Consider the following 27,592-nt stretch of genomic DNA (forward strand, 5'->3'; position numbering starts at 1 on the left):
GAAAATGTCTGCGAATGGTCGATAGGTGGCGTTATTTCCTGAACTGGGCGGAGACAGATACTGATACTGAACAGCCATGTGCATCCGGTTCGCGTGATGATGGCGGCTCCTGCGGTTGCTGCTGGACCTTCCTCCGCAGAAAACATGCCAGAAACTGCTGCTGGAGCCACAGAGAGTGCCGCCGAGGCCCAGAAACGACCGCAGTTCGGCACTCGCTTCCTCACAGACCCGCGGCAGGTGTTTCAGCACAACGCGTGGTGTGTTATTAGACTGGCTGTCTGCCTCATTCACTCACTCCTGACGCTTTCTGACCGTGCTGTCAGCTTGCCACTCACTCTGTCTGGTTTTTAATAAGGTGTTTCCAAGCTAAATTCACCAAGTAGCTATTAGGTTTGTCTTGGATTTTTAGAGGAGTCTTTCTCCTAAGTAACACCAGAGGAGGAAATGCGTGTGTAGTACAGAAATAACTGCAGGCTACCAAGCTGGAAATAACAGACTGTCTTAAAATTACGAGTTTGATTTTGACATGTTTTTTTTTAATTGAAAAATAATAATGATTATTACGGGAATATACATTATTCTGTGTGTGTTCAATGAAATATTGAATTAGCTATGGACTTGTTCAATGCATATATAATATGTCAAAATGTTCACCTAATAAAAATATTATTATTATTATTATTATTTATTAGATCACAAACGAATGGAAAACTAAAAACTCCAAAAAGCTTGTGGCATTTAAAATTGCGTGTCAGAGTGCAGACTATATAGAAGAATGGCATAAAGCATTGATTAGCTGTAGCATCTGTATGTGATGTAGAACAGAACTGTTAAATGATATTTGTGATTGTGTAACACCTCCTGTAGGGATAATGTGGAGTGGTCAGCAGAACAGGAGGAGGCTGCACAGAAGAAGGTGCAGGAAAACAGTCAACCTCTCCCAGCAGAGAAACAAGGTTCATCCGTCTACTGCCTACATTTGCTTTATAGTAAAAATGTAATGATGTGTACATACAATTAAATTAAGCTATAAATAGACAGTTGTTCCTGATCAAACTCTGTATCCAGTGTTAGTTTATTATTATTTGTGTACTGTTACTATTTTAAATTAGCTTTTATTTGTATACGTTCACTATTAATTTAAATTTTATGTGCTTTTGACATTCTCTGTTTAGCTTGATTTTTGTTTCAGTTTTATTTCAGTAGATCGCCTACTTGCTTACAAAGGCATGCTGTTTAAATTCATCCTATATATAATATTCTCTTTGTTTGTATCTCCGTCAGAAGAGTTTGACAACCGGGCCAATGAGTACTGGAACGATTTCTACACCATTCATGAGAACCGCTTCTTCAAGGATCGCCATTGGCTGTTTACAGAGTTTCCTGAGCTGGCCCCTCAACAAAAGCCTCCACGAGAAGCTGAGGAGAATCTATTAAATGGTGAAGATGTTCCCTCGACTCACACTGGCACTGAATTTCCTGGAGCCTCTGCATCCTATCGCATCCTGGAGGTGATTTGTTTTTTAAAAATACGGTAGAAACTTTTAAAAGAATTGTTCACCCAAAAATCCTGTCATATTATTTACTTGCCCTCATTTTCATTCTGGCATCGACCACAAAAGGAGATATTTTTGAATAACCTGAAGTGCAATGAAAGTGAAAAGTGACCAGTGGCAGCTGTACTCACCATTCACTTTAATTATATGGAAAAAGAGTAAGTAAAGGATGATGGTTTTATTTTTTGGGTCAACTGTTCTGTTATGGAAACCCTTGATGAAAATGAAAGCCTTGTCAGTAGCAATCCCCAGCCTCTGAATATGCTCATTCTCTCGTGTGTGTGTGTTTTGGGGGTCTTTAGGTGGGCTGTGGAGTAGGCAATACAGTCTTTCCTATCTTAAAAACCAACAAGTGAGTCCAGATATAAACCAACCAGAGCTGTCCACAGTGTTTGCCACTCACATAGGTGAAATAACTTATTTTATTTTTGCTTTACAGTGACCCAGGACTCTTTGTTTACTGTTGTGATTTTTCCAGCACGGCTGTTGACCTTGTCAAAGTAAGTGACAGGAAGCTTCATTATCTTTTTTTTAATTAAGAAATCTGCATTTATAGCTGATCTTTCTTGACTTTTTTTTTCTTTTTCTTTTTTTTGGCAGTCAAATCCTGAATATGACCCGTCACGCTGTCATGCGTTCGTCCATGATATGAGTGATGCATCTTCAGAGTATCCAATACCAGACCACAGTCTGGACGTCATTGTCCTCATATTTGTGCTGTCCGCCCTGCATCCTCAGAAGTGAGTGTTAATGACACTGTGGGTGAGCAGTGACGAATAAAATCAAGCACGCAACCTTTAAAAGAGTGCTTCTCAACTAAAAGAACTTTCCCAGTAAGTCTTAAAATGATTAAGTTATACTAATATAATCTTAAATAAAAAATTAAAAACTCAAAAAGATGAACTGACATATTTTTCAATGTATTTTTATTACAACAATAAACACCAGAAGCAGTGGTCGACCGAAATATTGACACTGAATGGACTGAAATATGACACTTTTCAAAAATTGGCATTGGCCGATACATTTTTCTGTTTGGTCGGTGTTTTTGAGGTGGGACGTTTATTATGGCTGCACAGTTCTATATAGTTCAGAAGTCTGTCAAATAATCAGATATAATTTTAAACAAGAATTAAAAGGTATACAAAAAAGTACTGTAATTTTTTATTGCTTTTATATCATTAGTAATAGAAAAGCAAACATAATACTTTCTTGTTAACCATCAGCATTCAACAAATATGCATTTATATGATTTAAACAGATCTTTAAATGAGATGATTTGAAAGAGGCCAGATCTTCTAATCATGATAACTGATCTCTGGCTAATTTGGTTCTTCAAACGAATTTACGGATTTGATTAAAATATCTGGATTAAGTTGTCTAAGATTACTGCGCGTTCTTGTGTTCCTCGAAAAGGGCAGATGTATTGATATACTCGAAACCACGATCAGCAATGCAGCGATTTATTCAAGACACAGCAATGCAGCAAGTTATTCAAGACACCATATTTCCTGTTTTTTTTTGCACAATTTCGACAACAAAAATAATTCCAAACACAGCCACAGCACTGTTTTGCGTCTATGAACAAATGACGGTGTTTTGTTCCTGAATGAATCAACCGTTTAAATGTTTAACAGTTGCTGCCACCTACTGGCGGTTTTAATTTTCACATTCAAAATATCTTTTATTATTTAAATAATTTCAAATATCAGTATTCAACATTTTATGTTTTTAACTGCAGGTTAAAAGCATTCATGTCCTGCATTAAACAGTGTGTAAACTAGGGCTGCACGATATTTTGCATGCGCATCTCATCAGTAAAGACTGTTCCGTGATTAGCACTAAATCTCCATCATCTGTTTTCAAATGGAGCGGCGTTTAATACACAGAGCCGTAGTTCACTGACAAGCTAGCAGTTCGCGCTCTGAATCGCAGATGAATCGCCTGCGATATTGAACGTGATATTGCGTAGCTTGTCAGTACCAGCACAATAACACACTCAGCAAAATTTCATCTAATTATCGCTATTAATAAAATCCTAGAAAATATTGAGATATTATTTTTTGTCAATATCACACACCCCTAGGTAGGCGTTATGTAATCTTGATTGGTCAGTCAAGCATTCCTTTGTTATTCTGTTCAGTTATTTTTGCTTAGTGACCATTAAGGCCCATTTACACACAGTAGCTATAAATATAACTAATGATAAAGATATTAGCATCCACCCAGCAAATGATAACGTTCTGTTTATTATAAGCACGACCTGCAGTTTTGTCATCTAACACTTTAAATGCTTGAGCTCTTTAAAGTCAGGTGGATTCTGATTGGCTGTCAGTATTTTTATTGTTAATCAACTGGAAAAGAAAAATGTTCTGAAAGTGATTCCAACTATATTGTTGTTCTGTGTTGTTATCATTATAGCTGTAATGTGGACTTCACTATTATCAAATAATTAGAATTTTTTTTATTTTTTCAGTTAAATTTAATTTTTTGTTACAATTTTCAGTTTTTTTACAGTTTGTTGAATTTCAATTTATTTTATTGTTGCAGTTTGAACAGATTTTCCTACACTGCTGTAATAATTTCATGTCTCTCATATAAATTTTTCTTCTTGAAAATGTTTAACTCCAGCAACTATTTCATGTCTATTTATTCAATATGTAACAATGTAAAAGTAGGGTAATGTATAGTACGTTTTCACAAAATAAGAGTAATCTGTCTGCATTATCCCTTGCATATTTTTATCTGCTCTCTTGATGTTGACCACTAACAATCTATTAACTTCTTAATCCGTCTCTTTCAGGATGCAGAACTGTATTAATAGATTAGCACGACTGCTGAAAACTGGAGGAGTGTTGTTATTGAGAGACTATGGCCGCTATGACATGGCACAGCTTCGTTTCAAAAAAGGTAGATGATACATCCATGAGAAAAGTCTATGTCTTTCAAGATAATTTTTCAAAAGAAAATCTGTAGGTCATGTCTGGATTGCAGTCGGTTGTCTTGCATTGTGTTTGAAACACTTGAAAATACACAAAGTAAAAGTGTCTGTTTACATATTTTGCAGACCAAAATGTCAGTATCGCAATTTTAATCTCATAATACAATGATTTTTATCACGCCAAACTTTGGAGGCGTTCACTTGTAAGATGGACCCAGAGAAACTTTAACCATTGTTATCACAAGTACTTTAGGGATGTTAAACGATTAATCGCGAGTAAAAGTTTGTGCGCACATAAAATATGTATATTTTTGTATATAATATATTATTTATAGACGTACATGTGTATATATTTAAAAATATATTTATATTTAAGTTTACATTCTATATAAATATTTTATATCTAAATTACAAATTTTCTTAAGTATATACATGTATGTGTGTTCATATGTACATATAATATATACATATTCGATTACACATGATTAATCATTTGACAGCCCTAAAGTACAGTGGAAAATGTCTAATAATCAGTAAAACAAAAAATAAATAAATTTACATTTATTGAAATGTTTGTATTTATTGCAGTGTTTGTTTAATGATTAATCTCTATCTGCCATGAAATAACCTGTGAAGCTGATATGGCAATTATCTTAAATACAACAAAAACCTAATTGCTTGTTCTTTTCTTAATCAGGGAGGTGCTTGTCTGAAAATTTCTACGTTAGAGGGGATGGAACACGCGTCTACTTTTTCACACAAGGTAAATGCACGTTTAGACTTGCATTGTGCACTTATGTAATAAAAACGCTATTTGATGAATACACTTTGGTTGCACTATATGTCATGAAAAAGTAATTATGAAATGATACTACAGTAAGAGGATGCCACACATTTACAGGGTTTCTTGTCTGAATTTTGTCATTTTCCTCTAGATGAGCTGCATGATCTGTTCTCCAATGCCGGCCTGGAGAAGGTGCAGAACATGGTGGACCGGCGCCTACAGGTGAACAGAGGAAAGCAGCTGACTATGTACAGAGTCTGGGTACAGTGCAAGTATCGCAAGGTCCTGGCGCCCACTTAGAATCAAGACTGCTTATTTGGAGAGATCGAGAACATCTGGGCTGAACCATAAGAGTATTGTGATTTGGTTGTTTTAAAGATGATGGACAGGTCACAACACCATGGAGGATCGCAGTGCTGACACACGTGACCTGTATGAGACGCAATCTCACGCAGCGTACTTGGTAATGTTGACAGAGGACAAGAGTTCCCATGATGCACTTGAGGACTTGACACTTTCTGTGTATCACACTGAGTGATGTTTTTAGGGACTTTTTTTAAACTTATAAATAAACTACATGATGTATTAAAACAAAGCCTCTTGCAGACTATCATTTTTTTCTGTTTTCTCCTATACCAGCTACCAAGCTAATGTATGGCTCTTTAATTAATTATTATTGTTCATTTTGGGATCACTAAATAAAGCTTAATTTCAGAATATATGGAAAAGCTGAAAATATCAGGCATCGCTGCAAACTGGATAAATGTAAATGAATAAATCAAATGTGAACTTCTACATTTTTTTAGTCATCAGACTATTTTATTAAAAGTGACTCCTGCTTGATTGTAGTAAATACATTTTCATTGTAGCTTTATTTACATTTTATGCATGCTTTGATATGTGGTACCAATAGAGGTAATAATCATTTCTGTCCTTTCATCTAAACAATCACAATAATACAGGATAATCTGAGTCACAGTCCACTTTTTTTCCTTTTCAGGTTTTATAGGCTTTATTTACTAATATTTGACTGGGCAAAAAACTTGTCCACGGTATAGTAGGCACTATTTTATTTAATAAAGCTGCATGTGCACTGCTTTAAACCCTAAAAACAGAGAAAAAATATTAATTGACTTTTCCTTTCATTGATAAGTGTTTGCTAGTGGAAATGGGCGTGGTTGAAAGGTATGTCTTGCACAATCTCACGAGAAAATATGAGATTTACCGATTATTGTTTACATTGTAAAAAAAATGAGAATCTGATTTTACTAGCCTGATTTGGAAAAGGATTTTTTCATCTACATCACCTAATCTTTGTAAAAGGAGATTTTAGGGTGGAACGGAATTTAAAGAGCCGATTTATCATTCCAGGACTTGATCCCGGTTCGGTGCTGCTGACCCAGAGCTGCGAAGACAAACAAGAGAAACTAAATATCTCCACACGAGACAGCAGTTAACTAACTTCGAAGCGAATACCGTCATTTCGGATAGGAATCTGTAGCGAAGTACCACATGCCTCAGATCTGGTAGAAAATAGATATCGCAGAAGGCCAGCGGAGAAAGGCGGGTTCGGGAGATCAAGGCCTCGGAGGTCTCGCAGTCCTCGGACTACGGTAGGACGCGGAGCTGGCGTCCCCTAGCGACACAGCAGGCACCGAGCGCAGGCGAGGGTCGGGGATTCGGCTGAGGCCTAGCGCTGAGATGTCAGGCTGAGACGGGAGACCAGAGGAGGAGAACGGTCGAAGAAAAGAGATCAGATAAAACGGCAAGAGGGAGAAAAGACCCCGATAAAACAGGTACAAAGACAAATGTGGCAGTTTAAGGAGGCTAGCAGAAGAATTTGTAGGGCAGTGTAGAAACGACAGACAATAGAAGCAAAACCCAGGGGTAAAGAGATACTGAGACGGTATTTAGATGCAGTTTCTTTTGTTTTCTTTGTCCTTTAAAACGTTGTTTCTTCCGATTTTCTATAAGTTATCCGTTATTTCAATCAATCGCATACATCTAATGATGGAGCCAGAATGATAACTTATTAACCCAGGCCAATTCATCATGTTATCCTGAAATTATATACAATATGCTGGAACAAGCGATTACAGATTCCATTGAATTAGGTGTTTAAATCATGTTGGACGTGCAACAGATGAGATTTAACTAACACATAAATCGGTGGTTGCTCTAACGGTGTATAGTTTGGTTGGCTGGTTAGTTAGGAAGTATATAACGTTAGAGTTGTTCAGGTAGCATTGTGCATGTATGTTTTTTTCTTTCTCCTCAGCCACTTTCTCAGATCATATTAATAGTCCTATTATAGTGTGTGATTTTGCACTGATTGCAGTTGTTTTCTGGTCAAAAAATAAGTCTGATTGATTAAAAATCAATGTTTCTTTGTTAAATGCACTGCAGGTCAGGTGTTGCATGTGGTTTGATATGAACTGATCTGTGAAGATCTTGCATGATCATGGTGTTTTTCTCATAGGTTATCTATAGGATATGGCTTCAGGTGGGAGTGAGTTAATGACTGAGTGAGTGGTGGTAGGGAGGCATGAATCTCAGAATGCTCTCGAAAACATGTATTGGGGACACATGACTCAACATGTCACACACATTACTGTACCATCAGTCTGTCAGCATCACTATGGCTACATAATGTCATGCACACTCTTCCTCTCTCTTGCAGCCATGATGGAGGAATTGCACAGCTTGGATCCTCGCAGGCAGGAGCTTCTGGAGGCCCGTTTCACAGGAGTCGGAGTTGCAAAGGTCTGTCTGGTCTCAAACTGATATATTTCTGCCCCCATTTCTATTTGTTTATGATAATCAGTCATTCCTGCACATACATTCTCGCATTAGACCTCATCCGTTGGTATGAGGTCTTCACTCGTGTGTTTGTCTTGGCCCTTGGCCTGTCTGCTTTCATGCATTAAGTTACATGTTAAGTTCATTTTTTCCTCCTGCTTTTGCCCAGTTGTCTGAATCAACCTGCTGTTACTATCATTTTCCACGAAAGCTCATGCTTGTTATTACAATTAGTCTAAGAAGATCAGCTTTTTGGACAAAAAATAGAGATTTAGCTGCAGGGTTGAGGCAGTGTTCCATATATTGATGCAACTAAATAAATTTTTCATGGAAAGATTGCAAACGGAATTAAATTGATCTAAATCCAAGAAAACACAAACAAAGTTTCGGTAGTTACATTTGTTGACGAGAAACAGTTTTTTAGCAACTACTGAAATACCTCTTGGTATTTCAGCCCAAAAAGTACATTTATTCACTGTAAATTGCATCCACACAACTAACAAGTTTACCTGGGCTGCGTTCAGGCCTGACAAAACGATGCAAAACGTTTATTAAACGGAACGGTGGTGTGTTAAACACCCTGTTCTGATGATGCAAGAGTTGCAACTATGGCAGCTGAGAAGACCATTCTTTGTGTTCTTTTTGAAGAATTTTCAGAGCCTGATTAAATCGGTATAAATACGTGTTTAATACTGCAAAATACTCGGTTACAGTCACTGCCCTTGCCGTCCAGAATAACAGAGAACATCCCAGTCGAGTGAAGGGATTTGTGGAAACTGTGGTTCCTAATTATTGGGATCCAACATTTGCCTCTCATTTCTTACCTCCGAGACTGTGTTATGATCTACATGATTATTTTATTGCGAGTATTAGACTTATCATTTTTGCTGATCACTGTTGTTGTCCTGTGAAATTGTAATATTTACCATTATATAATCAGAGTATAGAAATGTTTATGAAAGTATGTCACTCCACAATACAATAGCAAAATATATAAATAGGGCCTATGTATAGTATTTTTATGTTGCATTAATCACTTGGACTCATTGTGCATTGTGTCTCTTTAATACCGTGTCGTTTGAATACATGTTGCTGCTGATTGGGCTGACATTTTTGACACTCACACCAAACGTATCTCAAACCCCGTTGCACACCGTTTCCAGGAAACATGTCGTTCAACCTGGAAACCGTAGAGAAACGTTGTGCACCGGTGTGAGCTTGAACGTGCCCCTGCTGTAGCTTTGTGTGCACGAAATAGACACATGCAATTGTAGAAACGCTAATAAATGTCATTAGCTACATTCCTGTGCACCCAAACAATCTGTTAGTAATCGGATTGATGGCTCAGTAAGATTGAAAAGCCTTAATGTAAACACCTCAATCAATGTGACTGAGATTGATCCGAATGGAGTTACGATTGGATTGAAATGGGTGGGGTAGACCTGAAATAATCTTTGTTTACATACTACTTTTACTTCTTACTGTACTAATACGTATGTGTTTATTAACGGCTTATGAACTGGTCAGTGGAGGAGACTGAATATTTGCTTAAAAAACTTTTGACATTTGTCAGCTTTCCATTTAGGCATTAAATCAAGGTGAAAATGATTATTAAACTCACAGTAGCTCTGGTGACATTATAGCAGTGGCTTTCTCCAGTTATGAAGGACATGACTGGGGCACTGTGCAAGCTCATGTAAACAAAGGTGACCCCGTCTGTAATCGAATTCTGAGATAAAGAGCGTCAAAATTGTGATAGACACAAAAATGACGAAAATAGGTAATTTGTGTTTATTGCTGTAAATGATAGATTATATCAGTGGGTTCGAGAGAGTTCTCTAATTTTCTTTTCTAACATGATAAATGCTGAAATGAATAACTTTATTGACACTACGTTTTATTACTTTGTGCAAAAAAATACTGGAGGTTTGCGTCCTAAATACTGATTTCAATTTACTTTAGGTGCAGAAACACCTGCTGAATCTCATATCATTCGATTCAGAAACTTCTTTTCTATCATTAGAAACTACAAACAGACTGTAATATCAATTCACGAGAGCGAAAATCATGTCAGTGCTGGGAAAGGCAAGAAAACTGCAACTTTAGCCGGGTTCCGATTTCTGTGTGGATTATTTCGTGGCATCACCGAAATTTCAAGAACAGCCTATTTGTTTCGTTACTCAACATTCTGACAAGATAATCAGCTCAATTTAAGGACATTTTATGCCTGATGCGTGTCGAAATAATTGTTTTTTTGGATGCTGATCATGACGCTGATGCTGCGTGTTGATGAATTCCTATCTGAGTGAAGCGCGATGCTGTGAACGAGTCTGCGTCGATCTGTCAAAAACAAAAGAATAGCCTAGATATATATTGTAGACTAAATGACTCTTATGTATTAATAAAAAGTTTTGTATGTCCTACGGAAGCAAAGGACCGTCTCATGTTTTGGTTTTTCGAAAAAGAATATGCATGAATGAGAAAATAAAGTGCATTTTTTGTGTATTGCCGAGTTTATTCAAAATGTTGCACAATGAATTAGATTAGATTAAATTAGATTATTTACTTAAATTTCATATACATACATAATTCATACATTATGTATTAATGACATTTTCTGTTTTTATTTCATTTCACTAATAACCTTATACAAATCATTTCAGTGAATTGACTTGTAATTGTTGCTACAATCAACCTCTTGTTGTCCCCCCCCATTTGTTTAAATGTTTTTGTGCTTTTTGGGCATGCACACGCTTAAAAATAAAGGTGCTTCTAAATCTAAATCTAAAAATCTGTCTAAATGGTTCCATAAAGAACCTTTCTGTTTCACAAAAGGTTCTTTGTGGTGAAAGAAGGTTCTTCAGATTATAAAAAGGTAAGAAAGAGATGGTTCTTTAAAGAACCTTTGACTGAATGGTTCTTTGTGGAACCAAAAATGGATCTTCTATGGCATCACTTGAAGAACCTTTTGAAGTACCTTTATTTTTAAGAGTGCACATCATAATAAATGGACCTGTTTTACAAAACTTAAAGAATTTTCCATAGTCAGGATAATTATGGTTAAAATATGTTGCAGTTTTAAATAAAAGCTTTTCTTTACGTTGGAATCTCTCAAAAACATGATTTTCTGAGTCTGAAATTAAGCAGATGAGAACATTCACATCGAATAACCGTCTATATGTAATAAACATTTGTGTCTCCGTTTTCCTATTGGATAAGTTAAGTGATGGAAAACTCCAGAAAGACCCTAGATATCTATGAGCATTTGCAGTATGTGTCTTTGAGGAAACGCTTTGGATCAGTTCCGAGCACAAGGACAATGATTTGTCAGTTTTTCAGTGTTAGATGATGTTCTTTGGTCACTGCCATGGCCAAGAGAGTGCACTGCACTGTCTGAGCAACGTGGGATGTTTTTAGAAGGACCTTCTACTCCACATCTGTTTGGTTTGGTCTGAGAAATTTGAACCACTGAATTGATTGAAAGAACCATCAGTAGGTGAGCAGCACGGGGGCATTTATCACTGTGTTATTGGATTGTGGAGGGTTTTAGCCTGACCTGACCAGCATCTGTCACTCGTTCTCTCTGAATATAATTGGCTGTTTAGCTCCGAGCAGGAAGACTTTATTTAGACAAGCGTTATTTGAGTTACCAAAGGCTTATTAATAACATGCATATACAACTGAGATAATGATTCAAAAACTGATAATTAGGCTAATTAGAGGCACAATTAGGAAGGACATCACATTGATTGGGGAAAGTTGCAAAATTATTATAATTATTATTTTTTTTAATTTTTTTTTTTGTGCTGATTAAATGTGAAAATCCATTAGCTAAAAGCAATGGCCAAAAATTAAATAAAAGGTTATTTCCAAGGCGATTTCAACTTAACTGAAACTTACTAAAAAAGCTAAATTAAAAATAAATGATTTAGAATGACATGCACAAGTGAATAATTCATGATGTATTATTGCATATTTTATCCATTTACTGCTTCATACACAATTGCCAATAACTGTAACTTGTAGTTGTATTTTTTTATCCTTTATTCTTTTAGTTTGTATAGGGTAAATACTTATATATATATATAAATCTGTTAGTAGTGTATAGGTTTATAGTGCTTTTTACTTCATTGTTGTAATGTCTGTATTTATGTAGCACCGTGGTCCTGCGAGACACGACATTTCGTTCCACTGTATGTCCCCACGTGTAGCGGAATGACAATAAAGCTCAACTTGAACTTGAACTTGTAATAACAAGAAAATGGCTTATGCACTTCAGTTTTATTTTCACTGAACTGAAGACTGCTAGCACTGATCTATCCTTCAGGAAATGCAAATCCTGTTATCTGTTGTCTTCCTCTATGCAGGGTTCTGGACACAATGAGTCGTCTAACCAGAGCTTATGTAGCGTGGGCTCCCTCAGTGACAAAGAGCTGGAGGTTAGTATACATCTGAAGCTCAAACGGTTGTTCAGACACTAAAATATCTCTGTTTCTGCCTAAAGTAGGTGATGCAATTGTCAACTGATGTGTTTCACATTGACAGTCAGGGAGGTCCAGGGAGTCAGGGAGGTTCTAATGTTGTTGTTGGCGCCATGTTTTATTTTCTGGTTGGAAAGACTTGTTTTGTTTTTCCACTTCTAGATTTAGTGGGCCCTCTCTTTAATATTTGGCATCTGGATGTTTTTAATCAGTGAAACGCACATCTGTAATTGTTTACTTCTTGTGTTGCAGTCAGACAAAGGTTAGGTTTGTCATTTCTGGCCAGATAGTATCAATGAATGAAACTTCAGGAATAATGACCATGTCTGCCATTGGTCAGACAAACAGACAGCACGGCATGATGGTCAAACAGAAAGAAGCACAGCATTTACATATTTCTGAAAATGTATTGTTAAAGTAATAAACTGATTATTGTTGTTCGCTTTAGAGTTGTAACATGTAACATCACTAAGCTTTAATAGAGTCCACATCAGCAGCTGATATACTAACCACATGCTGCAGTTATGATGTCTGATGGCTCTTTAAGTTAGATGGATTCTGATTGGCTGTCAGTGCTATCAGCTGGAGAAGAAATAAATCTTATTTCGATGTCTTAATCATTATAGCTGTTATGTGGACTTGCCTATTCTCATAGAATTAGATTAAAACAATTGGCAATTATGATAATTCCTTTTTTTTTTTTAAGACCTGATGAAATAAAAAAGAATATTAAGAACAATAAACCATGTTGTTCAAAAAGAGCATTACAAGACATTGCAAACTAAATCAGGTGCAGTTTATTTAAAACGAGCAGACATGCAGAGTTTGTTGTGTCTCTGCAGTCTTTGGATGTTGTTGTTCAGTCTTTCAGGTTGTATGAGCTCGTAACCTCTAACATTTCAATGGAAACTTCTGAAATGAATGGGGTTGTGGAATGAGGTGATGTCATGGATTCTTGCTTTTGCCTGGCAACTTACAATCTCTCTCTCACTTTCTGTTTCTATCCCTCCCTCTCTCTTCCTACTCAGACCCCAGAGAAGAAATCTAATGACCAGAGAACACGTAAAAGGAAAGGAGACCCTTTTGACAACCAGGGTGAGTTTGAGTAACACTGTGTTGTGAATGAAGCTGAATGCACTGGTTCTCAGCAGGTGCATGTCGCGTCTTTTGTTTCTCATAATAACTATGGTTGTGATATTTATTTTTAATTTTTTTACCCTAGGCAAAGGAGGAGGGAGAGGACATAAAATTAGTGATTATTTTGAGGTAGGCGCATGTAGTTCATTCATTCTTTTATTAGTATCCATTAGATCCCCATTCTGGGTTAAATTTTTGTTTTCATACGCTTTTGTTTTCTGATTTAACTTCAAATCATTTGTTTGTGTGTAGTTTGCAGGGGGTAGTGGTACTGGTACCAGTCCAGCTCGTGGCATTCCGCCAGTGGCACGGTCCTCTCCACAGCACTCTCTCTCAAACCCTCCTGCTGCCGTGAGTCTCTTTCTTACTGCCAAACCTCTCATTACCTCTTGTTGATATAACTATTAAAGGGATAGTTCACCCAAATATGTGAATTGTCATATACTCACTGTCATGTTGTTCCAAACTCATCAGACTGGTTAATCATCTATGCACAAATTAAAATATTTTTATTAAAACCTGAGGTTTCTGTCCCTCCATTGAAAGTCCAAGTAACCAAAACGTAGAAGATCCAGAAATGTCACAAAGACATTGTTAAATTAATTCATAAGTATCAAGTATTGGTCGACCGATATTGGGTTTTTTTGACAGCCGATCTTGGAAAGCAAGATGGCCAATATATAGTCAATATATATTTTATTTATCTTAATTAATATTTAAGAAATTTGAAATCATTTGAAATTGGATAAAAAAATTAATGTGTAAAATAAACATTCTTTAGATGACAATGTATTTTTCACAAATAAATATTTAATAAAAATATAATTAAAAAGGAAGTAAACACTGTAACTAATAGGGCACAGTTTGTGTGCATTGGGAATCATAATCAATAAAGCCAAGGTAACAGTTGTTTTACATACAGCACACAGTGAAAATGACATGAATATGATAGTGGGCAAATGCATAAAGCGCAGCATAGTTTGAAATCACGAGTTTAAAGTTTGTTGATCGCGCGTTTCCTCGTGTCTGCATTCAATTCGCAGATACAAATGCACACTTCACAAGATCTCACAACTGGATTCAACTAAGTTTGTGAAACTAAAATGTTGACTAGTCATTCAAAGATTTGTTTAAATGATATAAATGCGTATTTGCGGAATGCTGATGGCAAACAAGAAAGTAATATAAAAGCAATCGTTATAATACTTTTTGTTTTCATTTAATGTTATGGAGAATGTGAGCACTGTGTGCTCAGGTGCTGCCGATCTCAGCGCGGTCAAAATAAAAGTCCCACCTCGAACGCATCGGCCAAACACGAAAACTTATCGGCCAATGACGATATTTGAAAAATGCCAAAAATCAGCTGATATATCGGCCTTGGCGATATATCGGTCGACCACTAGTATCAAGTGGCTTAATCAAGCTCTTGAAAAGAGATATGATAGCTTTATATGAAGAACAGATTTTATTCACATGTAAGCACATGTACATAGTACATCACAAGTTAATGCAGAAACATGCAGAAACATCATCCAAGTGGATGCTGCACACTGGTGGTGGTTGAGGAGAGACCCCCCCACATGATTGTAAAGCGCTTTGGGTGTACAGCAATACACAATAAAGCGCTATATAAATGCATCATTCATTCACATGTAGAGAACATGTGCGTCATGCGCTAGAACAATTCTCATTGGTTTTCATACATCACACACATGTATTCACCAGATGTGATGTGACCTGTGTATGCGTGTCGATCATTGTTTAGATAAAAAAACCTAAATTATATCTGTTCATCATAGAGCAATCATTTCACTTGGATTGAATATCGCGTTTCATATGGATTTATTTTACAACACCTTTGTGAAGGTTACCTGGACTTTCCATGTAGAGACAGAAACTTCTCAGGTTTCATGAATATTTAAGTTTGTGTTTTAAAGATTAAGTCTCACGGGGGTGAGTAAATGATGATAGAATTTTCATTTTTGGGTGAACTATCTCTTGATCGATGTTATGTAATTTTCGCTATATATATACATATACATATACAGTTGAATGTTCAACTTGTTCTGTGCAACTTGCATTTGGGCAGTCAAAACAGCACTAAAACTAAAGATAATAATAATAAAAAAAATTGCATTGCAAATTGTATACTGCTGTAGCTGATGCTTTGATTGCTGTAGCTGTGTATAAGCAGTTCAGTACAAGCATTATCATAGGAGTTATAATTATATTTGTGTTCATTTACTGTCGCAGTAGCAGTAATTATTATAATAAAACATGATTATAGAGTAGCAGTGCAGAGAACTGGCAGAAGTGCAAAATGGCGCTCTTATTAACAGTGACCTTTATGGTTGCATTTTGCGTTGATGTAAATGTCTTTTTGGTTTTGATTGACAGGTGCAGCAAGGAAGCCCCTCCTCCATTAGCTCAGTAAACGCAGACCACTCCCACTCCTCCTGTTCCCACAAGCCAGCTTCTACACACACTCAGCACCGAGCCACACAGGTAACGCACCACAAAAAACACACTCGCAGTCTTGCACCTTTGCAGACACTTTCAGATCCTCACTTTGACATCCACTATCATTTGGATATCCTTCTCAGTCTGAGTTGACAATGGAGAAGTTAGCAGCGCTGGAGAGCAGTAAGAGCTCGGATCTGGAGAAGAAAGAAGGACGTATTGACGACCTGCTTAGGGTACGACTTTGTTCACATCAGTATTGAAATCTTGAGATGTGGAAACCCTTTTTGAGAATAGAGCCTGTGAAATTTGCACTTCTGATCAAAAGCTCAAGTAAACTCCATTCTTTTGAACTTGCTATTCAATAAAGCATCCTGAAAAAATTTATTGTTTCCATTATATTAAGCAGCACAGCATTTATAAAAATTAGACCTGTTTCGTGAGCACCAAATCAACATATAAGAATGATTTCTGAAGGATCATGCGACACTGGAGACTTGGTGATTTATAAGAGACTTCTTTCATAAACACGAAATTAAGGACCTAGTTCAGCTGCTTTTTGTTTTGTACTACTGTTCCACAAAATACAACTTAATAAACAGTTGTTAACAAAAAAAAGAAATTAATTACCCCTATTATGAGATGCCCAGAGTTGTGACTTTCACTTATCAAATGTTTTACTGCTGAGAATACAGTTTTGGTGTTTTTGTGTGCTGCAGGTAAACTGTGACCTGCGCAGACAGATCGATGAGCAGCAGAAGATGCTGGAACGATGTAAAGAACGACTCAATAAATGTGTTACCATGAGTAAGAAACTGCTAATTGAAAAGGTAAATGTATGTTCGGAGTATATGCAGTGGTAAATGTGTGGTGGTGTGAATGCACATTTTTATGTTTTTATAATGATGATGATGGATGTGTAGTTTTTATCCAGTTTGAGCAGTGTATTGCATATCTATGGTATTGTTTTCTATAGTTGCTGAATTTTGGGTATGTTTTCAGTCCAAGCAGGAGAAGATTGCATGCAGAGAAAAGAGCATGCAGGACCGGCTACGTCTGGGCCATTTTACCACCGTACGGCACGGAGCCTCATTTACCGAGCAGTGGACAGATGGCTATGCCTTTCAGAATCTAGTCAAGTATGTGAGCTGCACATCCACACTCTCTCAAACTTCAGAGCCTAGTCAGATGTCACACACACACACACTTAACACGCGCTGACAGAATATGGTCAGTTTCACTCCACACATGTGCTTGTGGAGAGCTAGCCATAAAAGACTCATGATGAATGAATGTGCTGCTTTCAGGATCTTGCTGGGTGCTCACATGTGCTCAGACCTTCAGATTCTTCTAACATGAACTTGATATACACAAGTTTTATTCTGTCACTTTTACGGTTTTATGAGAAATTGATTGGTTGCATTCAGTATCAGAAATGTGACTTGTTTCAGAATCAAAGTAACGGTTACACCGTCTCAACATTGGACGCGACAAAGCGTCCATTAAAATCATTTGAACTTTGTGTCAGTACGTCATAAATGGAATGAGTCGTCAGTTTGCTGTCAGGGATTTGTCATGTCATGCCACACCACATCCAGTGTAGACAACATCACTGATTAAATAGTTTCTATTGTGTTTTATCACACCGCTTGTGTCCAGTGTAGACACAGTTATTGTCAACTAAAAAAAGTGTCCCCATGTTTTTGTTTTTCTAGCAGATTTAAAAATAAAGATAAATTATAATAAATAAATTGCAATATACTTGAATGTTCAAATACAAATAGTCATAGAAATGTTAAGTAAAATTATAAGCAATTTTAAATGTTTGTTTTTAAACTTATTCATTGTATGTAGCATTGTTTGGGTTATCACCAGCTCCATATTTATTGATCATTTTTTTTCTCCACATTCTTTGCAATGATTTTGGTATAAAAATTTGGTCTGTGATTTAAAAAATAAATAAAAATAATAATAATAATCAACAGACTGGCTGAATGAAAATGCACTTTCTCTGACAGTAGGTGACGCTTTTAGAAAAGTAAAAGTACCCCCGGTACACAAATAACTGCACAGCGTTCCGTTTCTGACACCTGCTTGACAAAGAGAAGGAAGGCAGTCAAACGCAATTTCCATGTTTTCAAACTGTCATTCAGATATTTATATTCTGTTGTGTTTATCAAACAGCACCAACAGCAGTAGAAAGACAAGATAGCTTGTTCCGGATTCTTCCTGTGCTATTTTCTTTCACTTAGCTGTTTAGGAGGACCACCAAGTCACAGTTTTATGTAACAGCAGTGGCAGCTCTGGGCACAAACAAAAGCATTAATCTTATTAGTTGGACAGTGCGACGGAAAAGAGATTGGAATGCCTCTCCTTTTAAATAAAATAAAAAAAAACCTGTTACATTTAGTGTGCGCAAATGTTTGTGTCAGTCTGCACTGTCCATTCATTCCAATTGAAATGTTTAATTTACCAGGCATTTAACTTTGTGTGAACGGGCCTTTTATTGGTATATGAAAATATTTAAACGTATTTAATAAACAAACATGCACAGAGAATGTGAAGAACTTTTCGAGTGACAGTACTTTGAAACAATATGGAAAAATAAAAATGTCTTTGTATAGACAACAAGAGAGAGTCAATGGGCAGAGAGAGGACATAGAAAGGCAGAGGAAACTGCTGATGAAGAAGAAACCCCCCAGCGCCAGTCAGACTCCTCCTCCCAACCTAGAACCCAACAAACGCAAGAGCAAGAGCAACGGCGCCGAGAACGAGATGTAAGTTCTTCTGTCATGTCAGGCTTTGAGTAGTTTAGGAATTCAACTTAATTGGATTTTGTCCTAATTTGTTTGTTCGCACAGGTTATCTTTAGCAGAATACCATGAGCAAGAAGAAATCTTCAAACTGAGACTTGGACACCTGAAGAAGGTATTCATATCGTCAGATTCATGTGGTTAAATTTGTTGTCATGGAAAGGGGTCTTAGTGTTATGGTGTTATGTGTGTCTGTGTGTGTGTGGGCCAGGAGGAAGCAGAGATTCAAGTGGAGCTGGAACGGTTGGAGCGTGTGCGTAATCTTCACATCCGAGAGCTCAAAAGAATCCACAATGAAGATAACTCCCAGTATGCACTTTCAAAGTTTATTTCCACACTTGTGCCTTTTTTGGTTTCAGTAGAGTTTATTTTTAGAGGGCTTTTGAGCATTTTTCAGAGTTTAAAAATGTCTGTGGTTGATTTAAGTTATTGTGCGATTGTCTCTCCGATTGTCAGGTTTAAAGATCATCCCACGCTAAATGACCGTTACTTGCTCTTGCATCTGCTGGGTAGAGGAGGCTTCAGTGAGGTCTATAAGGTAACAGATCTGTGATTGGAAAGAGTGTATGTTTTACTTTAGGGATGTACAAATCTTCATATTTTCATAATCAAGTAGTCTGTGGGTTGACTGGAAGACCTGTAACGCCCCATTTAACTGTTGTCACTATGACGGTCGCGTCAGCACCAAGCTTTAGACGCACGTGCCCTCCGTCAAGCGTTGACGACGCCATCGCCCCGCGTGAATGGGGCATAAAATCATGGGACGTTCAAATGGGACACATTCTTTGTTTTAAAAACAGCTGGCGGGAGTGAAATAAAATGAAAATAGGAGAAGAAAATTAGATTAAATTAGTTACTAATCGACTAGTCAACCATTCTGGCATGGTTACTTTAATTCTGATCTTTTCTGTTTCTCCAGGCCTTTGATTTGACTGAGCAGAGGTACGTGGCGGTGAAGATTCACCAGCTGAATAAGAACTGGAGAGATGAGAAGAAGGAGAACTATCACAAGTGAGCTTAAACACCTTTTCCAGCCTTGTTTCTTAAAGGCTAATGCATGTTTCAATTTAACATTAGGAGCCAAGTGTGCGTGTTTTCGCAGAATGCATTATTCTCAATGAACCAACCTGTGGAAATCAGGGCCTCATTCATAAAGATGTGCTTAGAATCGTCCTTATTGTAAATGTACATCAGTTTTCAAAATATTCCTATGAACAGTTCAGAAAACATCTAAATGTACATCATTTGCGCATATAATTTACCTTTAAATTTCAATAAACAATGTTGGCTTAATTTCTGGGATATATGTGCGCAAAAATTTTGAAGGCATGCTTTGCAGTTGGTGTACGCCAACATTTCACATCGGTTTTTGCTGTTATAAATCCTGATTTGTTCCACACCTTTTATACATGAGGCCTCTGATTTTTGCGTTTGACTATAGATTGAAAGGAACTAGGGGGAAAGTTACATGGTTGTCAATGCAAAGTTTGTTTGGTGCTATTTATTGGACTGTTTGTTGAATGAAGATGGTTGGTCATGAAATGTTTTATAGGCATGCCTGTCGAGAATATAGGATCCATAAAGAGCTGGACCATCCTAGAATAGTCAAATTGTATGACTACTTCTCCCTGGATACCGACTCGTGAGTAAACTTGCTCTTATTGAAATGTGAACACTTTCAAGTGTTCAGTCATTTTCACTAATTTTGTGTTAATTGGAAAGTTTTGCAATCAACATATTTGTTGGTGCAGTTTTGTTTTCCATTACTTCACTCCTTAAAAGTGCAGGGACGAAAGAGGTCATGTTTTATGTGGGATTGTTTCTAGATTCTGCACTGTTCTGGAGTACTGTGAGGGGAACGATCTGGATTTCTACCTGAAGCAGCACAAGCTAATGTCAGAGAAAGAGGCCCGATCCATCATAATGCAGGTCGTCAATGCCCTCAAGTACTTAAATGAGATCCGCCCACCAATCATCCATTACGACCTCAAACCAGGTATGACATGCACAGACCACTAAACTGAAGAATTGGCACCATTTTAAATGAGTGCAAGACGGGACTGTTGAACACTGATTCTTTTGTTTGTCTAGGTAACATCCTGCTGGTGAATGGCACAGCATGTGGAGAAATAAAAATCACAGACTTTGGGCTGTCCAAGATCATGGACGACGACAACTACGGGGTGGACGGCATGGAGCTGACATCACAGGGGGCGGGGACATACTGGTGAGTGGTCTGTTACTGTTACAGGATTTGTATACTACTTGAATTTAATCAAATGAACTGTAATCTCCCTCAGCACAAAATTTAAGTAGTTTATGGTTTGAAAGTCTGAATATGCTGAGTCCAAAATGCAAAACCCTTGTCTTATTGTGCTCCAGGTATCTTCCCCCAGAATGCTTTGTGGTTGGAAAAGAGCCACCTAAGATCTCCAACAAAGTGGACGTTTGGTCAGTTGGGGTCATCTTTTACCAGTGCCTCTATGGGAAGAAGGTAAAAGACACACATACACATGTACATGTTCTAACACTGGCTGTGTTGTCACTGTCCGCTGAAGTATTAGTACTTTCTTTTCTCATCTTTTTATTCTTTCTTCACCACACAGCCGTTCGGTCATAATCAATCCCAGCAGGACATCCTCCAGGAGAACACTATTCTCAAAGCCACAGAGGTGCAGTTTCCTCCCAAACCAGGAGTCTCACCTGAGGCTAAGGTACTTCTTCAGACAGTTCACTGTTTTCTTTCATGGTGTGATCCCAGAGCGGAGAAGTTTAGTCCCAGGATTGATGAAGTATCATGAAACAAGGTTTCCTGAACTCCCATCACTCGTTTTTACAGTCTATAGAACGTTTTGGATTATTTTTTTTTCCCTCTTTTCCACATTTGACTATGAATTGTAAGTTCTTCTTTAAGTTCTTTAAATTAGGGGTGCCCCTGACTAAGGATTTACAAATCATATATTTGGGGGTGGGGCAAAATACATTTCCAAGAGTCAAGTCATAATTACTGACGTTAACACACGGGAAATTTGTAACGGACACCTCGCAGATACAAAATAATGTTTTATATTTTGATTTAAAGATAGTTAACATTTAAACGTCAGCAAAACCCTAAGAATTCACAAAATTTTTTACAATAATGCTCTCATTAAAACGTTATGTATATGACTGTAGTTATTAATGTTCTGCATTTCTGTTTTGAGCTGTGCACGCTGAAGATGACCAGTTGATTGAAGCATATAGGTTTTAATCAATGGTATTTAACTCATTTATCTCATATAGAATACGCTTCGTTATTTATACAACATAATGTTAATATTATGACTTACTGTACAGGCTATTTGTACAAAATGCACATGAACGTGTCTGCGCGGCTCTGAATGAACTCCTTTTGTGGACACATTCTTTACGCAGCAACGTGCAGAAACACAGCAACTAAAATCTAAAAATTCACAGTTTTATTATAATAGTGTTCTCATCATAATGTTATGTATATGACAGTCTCAATCACTTGTACCCTACCTGATCGAAAAAATCCAGTCTTTCACTCAGCCTTTCAATTTGAGTCTTGTTAAAAATTTAAATCCCTGCCGCCAAGATGCTCCTCTGTCGGTGACGGATTATGGAAAGTGAAACTTAAATCAATGGGGTGGTTGGATTTATTCACGCATGTTAAAATATTTAAAGGTGCCATAGAATGGAAAACTGTATTTACCCTGGCATAGTTGAATAATAAGAGTTCTGTACATGGAAATGACATACCGTGAGCCTCAAACACCATTGTTTCCTCCTCATGTAAATCCCGTGAATGCAAAAGACCACTGAAAAATAGACGAATTAGAAAATAACACCGACTGTGACGTTACAGTCGGGATCACTAATATGTGCGCCCCCAATATTTGCATATACCCGCCCATGTTCTAGGCCAGCCGAACCATCTGTTCTGTAGGTATTGTGAAGAAACAAGCAATGACGAAAATGGCAGATCATGGAGATAAATGTTATGTTCCAGGCTGTGCAGGGATTGGGTTGGTGTCGATATTCAGAAAGGCATGGAAAGCAAATAACACGTTCTAATAAAATAACGTGAGCCACTAAGGGGACATTGTTGCTAGCGGTAGCCTGTTACATTACAGTACATAAGATTTCACTTACCATAAACAGAGTAAGGAGAGATGACTGAGTATGATGGCGAATGATTTACAGATCCTGAGCACCACTGACAAGCATCTGATCTTGTAAAATGTGTGGTAAGTACTGCCGCTCCATAGTATAAACAGTACGTTGCGAATCTCGAAAGTGAAAGTTAAACAATGAAAGTTTCAATGCCCCGCATATTAATAGCGGCTCCGTGATGCCTGCATTTTATATACAGTATAATTACCCAACGATATAACTGCGTGAGAAAGTATTGAAATATAGATTTTCCCTGTGTTTCCTTCCTGCTGTGTGAGCTACTGAAATGAGACGCACTATGGATTAGCCAATCAGAGCCGAGCTCAACATTGAGCCGCACTGTCAGTAAAGAAATTAATGCTTTTATTCAGCAAGGACATATTAAATTGATCAAAAGCAGAGACATTTGTTACAAAAAATTCTATTTCAAATAAATGCTGCAAATAATTGAAAATGAAAGAAAAATGTATCACTGTTTCCAAAAATATTAAACAACACAACTGTTTTAACATTTATAATGTTTCTTGAGCACCAGATCAGGATATTGGAAATGTTTCTGAAGGATCATGTGACACTGAAGACTGGAGTATTGATGCTGAAAAAAAAATCTGCTTTGTCATCAAAGGAATAAATTACATTTTTATAAAAGTTTGAAATTGAAATCGGTGATTTAAAATTGCAATAATATTTCACAGTATTACTGTTTCTACTGTATTTTAAAGGGGTCATATGACGTTGCTAAAAAGCATATTATTTTGTGTATTTGGTGCAATGTGTTTGTGGTTTAAAGTTCAAAAAACACATTATTTTCCACATACTGTACATTATTGTTGCTCCTCAATGCCCTGCCTTTCTGAAACGTGTCGATTTTTACAAAGCTCATCGTTCTGAGAAGCGAGGCCTGCTCTGATTGGCTATCTAGTGCGTTGTGATTGGCCGAATATCTCAAGCGTGTGACGGAAATGTTACGCCCCTCACCGCATTGTGATGCCGTGTCCCGACGAGACTAAAACAATAAAAACCCAATATAAACGAGGCATTTGTTGCATCCAGTGGGGACAAAATTACTGGATATAATGACTTGTGTTGTCTTTTTACGCGTCGCGTTGCATCGCACCGCGTAAACATTACCATGTCTGTGATTGTTTCGTGTTTAATGCATTTGTTATTATTGTTTTATAATAAGGTTGTCATAAACAACTACTTTGACTTTTAAACCATTTTCAGGAAAATAAAAAGTCAGAGCAATAATTAGGGCTGCAGCTGATTTTATCATACCAAAATTGTATTTCTGATAATTATAAAATGCATGTCTTGCTCGCTGTTTTCCTTCTGTTGCTCTCTTTGTATTAACCTTTTAGGAAGCAACTTTAGTGGCACAGGAAAGGTTGTGAGATTCTGTCATTAATGTGGTTTCGTGATGCTAGGAAACTTGTCATAATAATGACTGTTCGCTTAGTGAGTCAGATTGGCTAATATTTGCTCATGGAACAATGTTTATTGTCTGCCTCCTTTAATATAAATCCTGGGTTCTGTGTGATTTTTAGATGAATTGCACAAACCCTTCTTTACCTAAACAACTTCCACACAAGGCTGTTGATGCTTTTCTACTGGAACATAAACCGAACCCTTTCTAATGAGTTTCTTGTCCACTTCAGGCCTTCATTCGCAGATGCTTGGTGTACCGTAAGGAGGATCGCATCGATGTTCACCAGCTGGCCAGTGATCCCTACCTCCTCCCCCACATACGCAAGTCAGTGGCCGCCACCGGTAACTCCAGCATGGCCGTCGCCTCCACCTCCAGCTCCTCCAACAGCAGCGCCTCGAATTGAGAGCCCCGACCCATCCTTGCTAGTTTTGACCAGAGCAGGCGGTGTGGGGCATTCACATTTTGCCCTGCCCCTCTATGCAGTGCACTGGAAGGGGTCTCATACCCCTTACCTGCCGAGCAAGGGAGCAGGAGGAAAGGGTAAGAGAGGGATGGAGACAAAACACACCCCCTCCACCCTTCTTCCTCTCCCAGGCATCTGGAGGCTTGATTTGTTTAGTTTTATTTTATTTTTGGATGGGAGGGGATTAAAAAGCGCCCCAATGAGCAAGTCAGAGCGAGAGGGTGCATTACCTGTGAGAAGGACTGAACTGCAACGGCTCAGACTGGTGAAAGAGACTGGTATATGCCCTGCACCCCACAACACACAAACACATGCGCGCACACACACACACACACATAAACACGCATTTATAACGAGGTCAGCTTGATTTTTCTTACATGGCAACACCGTTGATGGGACAAGCCCGCTCATACTAATGTACAATATTCCTAAAGAATCTGGAGACGCTCCCTGCTGACACAAAGCCCGTCCCGGCCCATCATCTTCTGTCTCTCCTATCGTTTTTTTGCCTCTGGAACAGATCTATTTACTTTTGGAAGCAATACTGTCATTGGGTTCATTTCAACAATAGTTAACCCTAGTTTAAACGCCTTTCTGAACTGCTGTCAGATCACATAATAATTGCTGAGGCCAAATCAGCTTCAGGACCTCTAGGTTAGTTGATCTTCTATGCTGGGAATCAGATGTTTGTACTGTGTGAGAGATGTAATGGACAGGTCTAGCCCAGACGTTTGTCTCTGGAGGTGTTTGTCTGTATGTCCTGCTCACTTTCACCCCTATTCTATGACCAAAGCTGAGCTCTACCAGTAGGTGGTGCTGTTTGACTTGAGTGTTTTATTTTTTTTTCTTTCCGTTTTTGCTTTATGCTTTTTTGAAAATGCGTTTTTAGGAAGCATATTCTTTTAGATTTAGCGACACTAACGGATTACCCCCCCCCCCCCCCACCCAACCCCCAAGTATGTTCTTGTTTCTCATCGTGTCTTTGGACCGAATCTAACGTTGAAAAATGAGATGAAGTTAGATTTTATTTTTCATTAATTAAGTCTTGTGCCTCACATAGAAACCCACAGACACACATGCATTCAAAAATGACACACAGTCATATATGTTTAGGTCTGGTGATACGGCTGATTGCCTGTTCCTGTTTTACTGTTTGTGGGAAAGAACTCTCTCGAGGGGACGGAGCTAGTTCAGGGGTACAGGGCAGAACTTGGAGCGATCATTAAATACTATTGGTTATTAATACATTGTGTTGTCTGCTTTATTTGTCTTATATATGGCTTGATGTTTACCGATGCTGTCTAAAAAGGTTTGAATTGGCCATTTATAAAAAAATAAATAAAAATAGAAATATTTACTAATAACTAATAAAATGGAAAAAAGCCCAAAGTTGAAACTTTAAAATATAATGAAACTTAATTTTTGTTAATTTTTGTGGTTAATTTTTATTGAAAAAATAAAAAATAAAAGCTAATTAAAATATTAATAAATGCTATAATTGTATAAAAATAATATTGTAAAATTAAATGCACTAAGAAACCTAACATTTAGAAATGTTTAATATAAGTAAGCTGAAGAATTATACAAAAATAAAAAGGCTAAATAGAACTATTTATTTTTATATATATATATCAAAAGCATATCATTAGATTATAAACTAAAATTTAATAAAAATTGATTTCAAAATATTCCTGTAAATTATACTGAAGTAACGCTGCACTGGAAACGATGTTTTCATTACAATTAATAGCAGGTAGTTTGGTATTTGGTAAAAAAAAATTTTGTGTTAGGATGATCATTTTATCAAAATAAGTCATTATAGTTGTGTATTTTAGTCAATTTAGTAATTCAATGTTCCAAATAAATATAAAACATAAAGCAGTTTGGGCTTTGTTTACTTGCGTCTGGTCTGTACCAAAGACCTAACAATGCAAAACCGCAGTGTTTTCATGTCACAGTACTTGCATGTGAACACAACCCATTTTTCAAGTTGATTATCAGAGCTGATAAATTCCCAACAGACTTCTTGATAACTCGCTTGCTGTTTTGAAATGCTCTCAAATGTGGGTAGAGCAGTGCCTTTTTGTTATTTGTCTCACATTCGTTCAGTACCTGCTTCTGACTTATCCAGGTTGCATCTCACCTCAGGGTATCTGTCTGTGTTTTCCTTCCTGCTCCTCAGCAAAGCTGGATTTGCAGTATTTATCAGTTGTACGCCAAGATGTGCAATTGTGCCCACTGCATGACCTTTGCAGAATGGCTGCGTTGAAGTCAACTTCAATATGAAAGCTGCTGGAGTAACGTTGAAAAGGCAAGGCATTAGACTTACAGTCTGTGGATTTCGATGTTCGAGAAAGTGTGGATTTGTTAGTATGCAGTGCTTTGGAATGGGTTGTGAAATCTCTGAAAGCCTATCATTTTCTATTCAATCAGAAACCGATAGTTTGGATGGATGCCGGATGGATCATAGACCTATTCAGACTGAAGCAGAGCCAAATGCTTTTGGACCGATCAAAAATATTTTTCATGGTCAAAATCAATTACAGGGATTAA

The 27,592-nt window shown here is 37.4% G+C and overlaps 1 protein-coding gene across 3 annotated transcripts; it reads left to right on the forward strand.

The window, feature by feature from the left end:
* Nucleotides 1-26,281, forward strand: tlk2 (tousled-like kinase 2). Of its 3 annotated transcripts, XM_079415080.1 has the most exons (28): nucleotides 1-257; nucleotides 868-956; nucleotides 1,285-1,511; nucleotides 1,859-1,908; nucleotides 1,996-2,056; nucleotides 2,157-2,296; nucleotides 4,360-4,466; nucleotides 5,195-5,260; nucleotides 7,962-8,044; nucleotides 12,448-12,519; nucleotides 13,590-13,656; nucleotides 13,784-13,827; nucleotides 13,951-14,049; nucleotides 16,096-16,203; nucleotides 16,302-16,394; nucleotides 16,878-16,988; nucleotides 17,161-17,297; nucleotides 18,783-18,935; nucleotides 19,020-19,086; nucleotides 19,183-19,280; nucleotides 19,428-19,509; nucleotides 19,891-19,982; nucleotides 20,524-20,613; nucleotides 20,798-20,967; nucleotides 21,063-21,198; nucleotides 21,354-21,465; nucleotides 21,578-21,685; nucleotides 24,806-26,281. In XM_079415080.1, exons 1-28 carry the CDS (start codon nucleotides 97-99, stop codon nucleotides 24,977-24,979), a joined length of 2,997 nt encoding a protein of 998 aa, XP_079271206.1. In that variant the 5' UTR covers nucleotides 1-96; the 3' UTR covers nucleotides 24,980-26,281. The 3 variants fall into 3 exon arrangements, with proteins under 3 accessions (XP_079271206.1, XP_079271205.1, XP_079271204.1); XM_079415079.1 differs by lacking the exons at nucleotides 1-257; nucleotides 868-956; nucleotides 1,285-1,511; ... (3 more) ...; nucleotides 4,360-4,466; nucleotides 5,195-5,260 and adding exons at nucleotides 6,443-6,466; nucleotides 6,653-7,077; XM_079415078.1 differs by lacking the exons at nucleotides 1-257; nucleotides 868-956; nucleotides 1,285-1,511; ... (3 more) ...; nucleotides 4,360-4,466; nucleotides 5,195-5,260 and adding an exon at nucleotides 6,508-7,077.
* The last annotated feature ends 1,311 nt before the right edge of the window (nucleotides 26,282-27,592 follow it).

The sequence above is a fragment of the Barbus barbus genome (assembly GCF_936440315.1).
Source record: "Barbus barbus genome assembly, chromosome: 4".
Lineage (NCBI taxonomy): Eukaryota > Metazoa > Chordata > Actinopteri > Cypriniformes > Cyprinidae > Barbus > Barbus barbus.

What these genes read in the sequence shown, in the direction of transcription:
- tlk2 (XM_079415080.1), top strand. Translation starts at nt 97, where the DNA reads ATGATGGCGGCTCCTGCGGTTGCTGCTGGACCTTCCTCCGCAGAAAAC. An exon ending in TTCTCCCTGGATACCGACTC is followed by an intron (nt 20,614 to 20,797) that starts GTGAGTAAACTT and finishes GATTGTTTCTAG; the next exon opens with ATTCTGCACTGTTCTGGAGT. An exon ending in AGTGCCTCTATGGGAAGAAG is followed by an intron (nt 21,466 to 21,577) that starts GTAAAAGACACA and finishes TTCACCACACAG; the next exon opens with CCGTTCGGTCATAATCAATC.